This window comes from Euleptes europaea, chromosome 4 (genome assembly GCF_029931775.1).
Source record: "Euleptes europaea isolate rEulEur1 chromosome 4, rEulEur1.hap1, whole genome shotgun sequence".
Classification (NCBI taxonomy): domain Eukaryota; kingdom Metazoa; phylum Chordata; class Lepidosauria; order Squamata; family Sphaerodactylidae; genus Euleptes; species Euleptes europaea.
The window spans coordinates 14,393,968-14,401,179 of record NC_079315.1 but is presented as its reverse complement, the minus strand read 5'-3'; the positions used below and the strand labels follow the sequence as shown (position 1 = coordinate 14,401,179).

The 7,212-nt window shown below is 48.5% G+C and overlaps 1 protein-coding gene across 1 annotated transcript in view; it reads right to left on the bottom strand.

Moving 5' to 3' along the window:
- Positions 1 to 440: 440 nt before the first annotated feature.
- SRP72 (signal recognition particle 72) overlaps positions 441 to 7,212 on the bottom strand; it is a 31,307-nt gene continuing 24,535 nt past the window's right edge. The window contains exons 16-19 of the mRNA XM_056848504.1: positions 5,111 to 5,248; positions 2,956 to 2,993; positions 1,571 to 1,730; positions 441 to 644 (exon numbers count right to left, since the gene is read on the bottom strand). Coding sequence (XP_056704482.1) covers positions 464 to 644; positions 1,571 to 1,730; positions 2,956 to 2,993; positions 5,111 to 5,248 — 517 coding nt within the window. The 3' untranslated portion in view covers positions 441 to 463. The remainder of the gene's footprint in view (positions 645 to 1,570; positions 1,731 to 2,955; positions 2,994 to 5,110; positions 5,249 to 7,212) is intronic.

Genomic DNA, 7,212 nt, shown 5'->3' with positions numbered 1-7,212 from the left:
AGTCCTTACTTCGGGGAGGGGCTGTGGCTCAGTGGCAGAGCCTCTGCCTGGCATGCAGAAGGTCTCAGGTTCAATCCCCGGCATCTCCAGTTCAAGGGACTAGGCAGGTAGGTGATGGGAAAGACCCCTGCCTCAGACCCTGGAGAGCCGCTGCCGGTCTGAGTAGACAATACTGACTTCGATGGACCCAGGGTCTGATTCAGTAGAAGGCAGCTTCATGTGTTCATGTACTGACATACCCTTTACCCAGCGGTCAAGACCTGGATTGTCAGATTGTGTGAAGACCCTCCAAGGGTGCCAGGTGCAACTGAAAGGAACTGCAGAGAGCAAAGTGCAAAAGGGAAAGGAGGGGGGGAAGAGACATGCATTCAGGCCCGTCCTGCTTTTTGTTGTCCTTTATTTTATTCTTGGTATTCACAACTGGGTGTGTGTGTGTTAAAATGCAACTGCCCACTTGCCGCGATCACCAGCCTCCTTTCCCGCCTTTCTTTTTCTTCTGCTGCTGTTTCTTCTTGGTCGCTGCTGCGCCAACAGGCTTTTGGTGTCTGGGGGGTATCATGTTGCTCGTCGACGCAGAAGGGGCTGCAGTGACGGTGCCAGGCCGTGGGGAGGTGGGGGGGCTGCTGGCGGTCTTGCTGGCGTCCCTGCAGACAAGGGGGCAGTGGAGGACAATCAGCACGAGGCCAGAGGCGCCACAGATTCTCCGGCTGCCATTTGAACGAGGGGCATAAAACACCCTGAAATCCCTCCCTCCATCCTAAAAGGTAAAGGCAGTCCCCTGTGCAAGCACCGGGTCATTCCTGACCCATGGGGTGACATCACATCCCGACGTTTACTAGGCAGACTGTGTTTATGGGGTGGTTTGCCACTGCCTTCCCCAGTTGTCAACACTGGGTACGCATTCCCCACTCCTCCACACAAGCAGCGAAGGCTAATCTGGTGAACTGGATTTGTTTCCCCACTCCTACACATGAAGCCAGCTGGGTGACCTTCGGCTAGTCACAGCTCTTAGAGGTCTCAGCCCCACCTACCTCATAAGGTGTCCGTTGTGGGGGGAGGAGGAGGAGGAGGAGAAGAAGAAGAGTTGGTTTTTTATATGCCGACTTTCTCTGCCACTTAAGGGAGAATCAAACCAGCTTACAATCACCTTCCCTTCCCCTCCCCAGAACAGACACCCTGTGAGGTAGGTGGGGCTGAGAAAGTGTGACTAGCCCAAGGTCACCCAGCTGGCTTCGTGTATAGGAGTGGGGAAACCAACCCAGTTCACCAGATTAGCCTCCACCACTCATGTGGAGGAGTGGGGAATCAAACCCAGTTCTCCAGATCAGACTCCACCGCTCCAAACCACCGCTCTTAACTACTACACCACGTTGGCTCTGGTACAGAAAGTCGGCATATAAAACCCCTCTTCTTCTTTTTGTTTGCCAAAGACCGTGCAGGATGGTCATCCACAAGCAATAGCTACAAGATCCTCAATTCACGGAGTTGGAAGGGCCATAAAGGCCATCCAGTCCAACCCCGCTGGTCAGGGGATATCGGAAGGACCGAAAACGCAGACCTGGTTACTCACAGTTCAGAGGTCACTGCCGATGTCGCTCCTTGGGTCCCTTTCCCGATCTGATCCTTCTTCTTTCCCTTCTTCCTCCCCCGGTAGTAGGAACGTTCCCGCATGGGAAGCCAGCGCTCCGGGTCGGGAGTCACTTTAGGATCGTAGTTCTTTGGCAGTTTTCCTAAGACACATTCAGCATAGGGGAGTCACATACCCTTACCCTGGTAAGTAAACAGCTGAGCTGCAGGAAAACTCTGACTAGTCTGAACCAGAGCTTAAGTGCCATAGCAAAGGGCAGACGTATTGTTGAATGATCGCACAATGCTTTTAAATTCCTTTCCAGCAAAACATATTTTTTCTGTTGCAATCGACATCCTCTACCTAGCCTTTCACAGGCTTATTCAAGAACACCTAGCAAAAGTTTCTAAACACAAAAAGTTTAAGGTAAAGGCAGTCCCCTGTGCAAGGAGCCCTGTGGCGCAGAGTAGTCAGCTGCAGTAATGCAGTAAAAAAGCTCTGCTCACGACCTGAGTTCGATCCTGACGGAAGTTGGTTTCGGGTAGCCGGCTCAAGGTTGACTCAGCCTTCCATCCTTCCAAGGTCGGTCAAATGAGTACCCAGCTTGCTGGGGGTAAAGGGAAGACGACTGGGGAAGGCACTGGCAAACCATCCCATAAACAAAGTCTGCCTAGGAAATGTCAGGATGTGATGTCACCCCATGGGTCAGGAATGACCCGGTGCTTGCACAGGGGACCTTTACCTTTTTTAGTCCCCTGTGGAAGCACCGGGTCATTCCTGACCCATGGGGTGACGTCACATCCCAATGTTTACTAGCCAATATTTACAGGGTGGTTTGCCATTGCCTTCCCCAGTCTATCTACACTTTACCCCCAGCAAGCCGGGTACTCATTTTACTGACCTCAGAAGGATGGAAGGCTGAGTCAACCTCGAGCCGGCTACCTGAAAACTGACTTCCGCCGGGATGGAACTCAGGTTGTGAGCAGAGTTTTGACTGCAGTACTGCAGCTTACCACTCTGTGCCACGGGGCTCTTAGGACCCGTTCAAGTTTAACTGCGTTTAAACCCAAGAGACCACAGAAGGAGCACTGCTGGACCAGATTCAAAAGCTCGTCAACCTGTTTCCGGTACCTGGGAGCCGGATGCTTCTGGGAAGCCTACAAGCAGGGAGAGAAAGCGACAGCCCCTCCTCCTCAAGCCGTGGTTCACGTTGCACAGTTGCTGGGCGTTTCTCTGCTCTAAGTGAATTCTATCTGAACTTGGTTGAATCTGTTTGGAAAATCCTTAACACACGCAGGCAATTTTTAGGTCTCTTCCCCCACCCCATGTCACTGCGCACCTCTCAACTCATCAATTAGCCAGACAGCTCACAGCAGCAAGGCACTCACCTTTCTTCTTCTTCTTCTTCTTCTTAACATCTCCTTGGCTAGAAAACAAAATGAAGATACATGAGCCTGTCTGAGATGCAATGTAGAATAGAACAGAAATTTAATTTATACCCCACCCTCCCCTGGCAAGGTCAGGCTCAGGGTGGCTAATATCATTCATATAGAAACCCTCCAATATATATATATATATAATATATATTAGAAACCCAGATAGATAGAAGATAGAAGATGGATGGATAGAAGATACACAGATGGATAGAAGATAGATGGATAGAAGACAGAAGATAGACAGATGGATAGAAGATAGATGGATAGAAGATAGACGGACGGATGGACAGACAGACATCTTGGAGGGTTTCTAAAGGGCCTAAATCTTTTTCCAGATCCAGAGAAGCTGCTCTTTCTCTTATCAGATGCCAATCCTGATGTTGCCTACAAGGTGTCACTCTTTGCTTTAGCAGCCAAGAAAATCCGAGCTAAAGCTGTTTTTAATCAGGGAACTTAACATATTTAAATACTAGCTTCTTTGGAGGGGGGGGGGGGTCAGACTGTTTTAAAGTTATTTCAGTGTTATTTTATGTTATTTTAATGTTCTGTTATGGTGGATCGTGATGGCCTTTGGCTGCAGACAATAAACTTTATATCGCATATATGTATACATGGTACAAAAAATTTAAAATACAGTTTAAAAGACTACATTCAATGCATTAAAAGCAGAGATAATGGAAGATGGGGATTTTTTGGGGGGGAGAAGCAGGTTAGCCTGTATCTGCAAGAGACATCCTGGGATGTATCCAGATATCCAGATTTCAAAGAGTGGGACTTTCCTGCTCCAGCCCAGTGAGTGTTTGTTCCTGGGGGTCAGTAGAGGGACCAAAGTATGGGTAAAGGTGTGTGTGTGGGGGGGGGGGGTATGAACTGGGAGGGGGGAGTTGGTGGAAACCTCTACCCCTTCTTCTGCAAACATGAGGATTTAAAAAAAAAATTAAAAAAATATATATAATAGGACACAGAAAAGAGAGGGGGGGAGGGAAAATTATATATATATCAGTGTCCGAGCTTTTACATAATTTACAGCCTCATTGTTTTGTCAGAGCCTTGTGGCGCAGAGTGGTAAGCTGCAGTACTGCAGTCAAAAGCTCTGCTCACGACCTGAGTTCGATCCCGACAGAAGTTGGTTTCAGGTAGCCGGCTCAAGGTTGACTCAGCCTTCCATCCTTCCGAGGTCGGTGAAATGAGAACCCAGCTTGCTGGGGGTAAAGGGAAGATGACTGGGGAAGGCACGGGCAAACCACCCCGCAAACAAAGTCTGCCTTGGAAACGTCGGGATGTGAAGTCACCCCATGGGTCAGGAATGACCCGGTGCTTGCACAGGGGACCTTTACCTTACCTGTTTTGTCAGTTGTTCTAGACAATTGAAACATCTGAACAATTCTCTAAACTGCTCTAAATAATTCCTAATCTAACAATCTTAATCATTATTCTCTAATGAGTATTTATAGCACGTGACTAGTAATCATATAAGGGTTGCTACTTTGTCTTACATTCAGTCATTAAATTCATCCTAATCAAATGTGCTAGTCTACGACCGTAACAACAATAAACTAAACATCCTAATCAAATGTGTTAGTCTAGCCATCAGTGCAAAATCAAACAATTTATTAATCCACTCTGGGATGTCTGGAAGTGAGCTAGATTTCCAATATGTACCATAAAGAATTCTGGTGGTGGTAGTTGCATGTTGACAAAGGTCTTTATGGACTGAGTTCACTTGAGGGGCCGTTATGCCTAGCAACGTGTATTTAGGATCTAGTTCGAAGTTCGAACAAATGAGGAATTGAACGGTCTATTTTGGGGGTAGGGGCCATCAAGCCGCAGCCAATTTATGGCGACCTTGTAGGGTTTTCAAGGCAAGGGACTTGAGAGGTGGTTTTGCCATTGCCCGTCTCTGCGTAGCAACTCTGGACTTCCTTGCTCATCTCCCATCCAAGTAATACCCAGAGCCGACCCTGCTTAGCTTCTGAGGGCTGATGAGACCAGGCTAGCCTGGGCCAGCCAAGTCTGGGCAGGTGTTCTGATAAAACCCATTTATTCTGTTTACTAAGCTCATCCTGTTTACAGCAACATTACTTGAGAGGCCTTTTTTTGTTTTTACCCTTGCTCTTTTGGTTGACTCTCGTTCGTGGGCTTCCCTCCTTTCTTCCGGACGAAGGTCGCCCCGTGCGAGTTTTCCAGCGCATCCACGTCTACTTTCAAAGACATCGTGTCCGAGGAGGGCAAGTGCTTGCTAAGACTGCCAGGAGAGAAGAGTTTAGGAATAACAGGAACGCAGGAAGGAAGAGGAGGTGAGGCGCTATTTCAAGGCCATCCAGTTCAACAGAGGCAACAAGGGAGGCTCCAAGATGAAGAAATCTGAAGAATCCCTGGCTGCACGGTTAAATTGTGGAACTCCCTGCCCCAGGATGTGGTGATGGCTGCCAACTTGGAAGGCTTTAAAAGGGGAGTGGACATGGTCATGGAGGAGAGGGGTATTCATGGCTACTAGTAAGAACATAAGAACATAAGAAAGGCCCTGCTGGATCAGACCAAGGCCCATCAAGTCCAGCAGTCTGGTCACACAGTGGCCAACCAGGTGCCTTTAGGAAGCCACAAACAAGATGACTGAAGCACCATCCTGCCTGTGTTCCACCGTACCCAAAATAATAGGCATGCTCCTCTGATACTAGAGAGAATAGGTATGCAGCATGACCAGTATCCATTCTAACTAATAGCCATGAATACCCCTCTCCTCCATGAACATGTCCACTCCCCTCTTAAAGCCCTCCAAGCTGGCAGCCATCACATCCTGGGGCAGGGAGTTCCACAATTTAACTTTGCGTTGTGTGAAAAAATATTTCCTTTTATCTGTTTTGAATCTCTCGCTCTCCAGCTTTAGCAGATGACCCCGTGTTCTAGTATTATTGGAGAGGGAGAAAAACTTCTCCCTGTCCACTCTAGTAAAAATGGATACTAGTCATGATGCATACCTATTCTCTCCAGGATCAGATGAACATGCCTATTATAATAGGTGCTGTGGAACACAGGCAGGACAATGCTGCTGCAGTTGTCTTGTTTGAGGGCTTCCTGGAGGCACCTGGTTGGCCACTGAGTGAACAGACTGATGGACTTTATGGACCTTGGTCTGATCCAGCATGGCCTTTCTTATGTTCTTATGATGCGTACCCATTCTCTCCACGATCAGAGGAGCATGCCTATTATATTAGGTGCTGTGGAACACAGGCAGGATAATGCTGCAGTTGTCTTGTTTGTGGGCTTCCTGGAGGCACCTGGTTGGCCACTGTGTGAACAGACTTCTGGACTTGATGGGCCTGGTCCTGAGCCAGCATGGCCTTTCTTACATTCTTATCCATCAGTAGAGAACGTGGTATGGAAAGGGGTGGGGTAGTGGCGGCTTCTCCATTTGTCCTCTGGCCCTACTCTGGTGCAGCAGGCTTCTAAAAAGGGAGAGGAATGCTTGGCAAGGACAGCCAGGGACCAAAACCAGAGCAGCAGTTCTAATCTTTGTTCCAGAGGAACCCTGAGGTCAAAAGACTGTCTCTATTGGTCTTCCTGTGCAAGTCATAGCCACAAGGGTGTTGTTGCCTCACAACACACAAACACATGAATACATGAAGCTGCCTTATACTGAATCAGACCCTGGGTCCATCAAAGTCAGTATTGTCTACTCAGACCGGCAGCGGCTCTCTAGGGTCTCAGGCAGAGGTCTTTCACATCACCTACTTGCCTAGTCCCTTCAACTGGAGATGCCGGGGATTGAACCTTGGACAATGTGAAACCCAAAAGCCTTGGCCAGTGTCCTCTTCAAAGCACATGACTAAACCCAGAACGTGCCCTAGAATCCTCTGCGGTGCAGGGGTATTTTCCAAGAGGGGCTTAGGGGTTCATCAGCAGTCAAGATGGAAGTTTTACTCTGAAGGTGGATAACTTTGAGTTGGCTTTTATACCCCACTTTACCTTAAGGAGTCTGAAAGCGGCTTACAATCATTTCCCTCCCCCAACAGTCACCTTGTGAGGTAGGTCGGGCTGAGAGAGTTCGGAGACAGCTGTGACTAGCCCAAGGTCACCCAGCTGGCTGTATGTGTAGGAGCAGGGAAACAAACCAGATCACCAGATTAGAGCTCGCTGCTCATGAGGAGTGGGGAATCAAATCCGGTCCACCAGATTAGAGTCCGCCACTCATAGAAGAGGTTTTTTTTA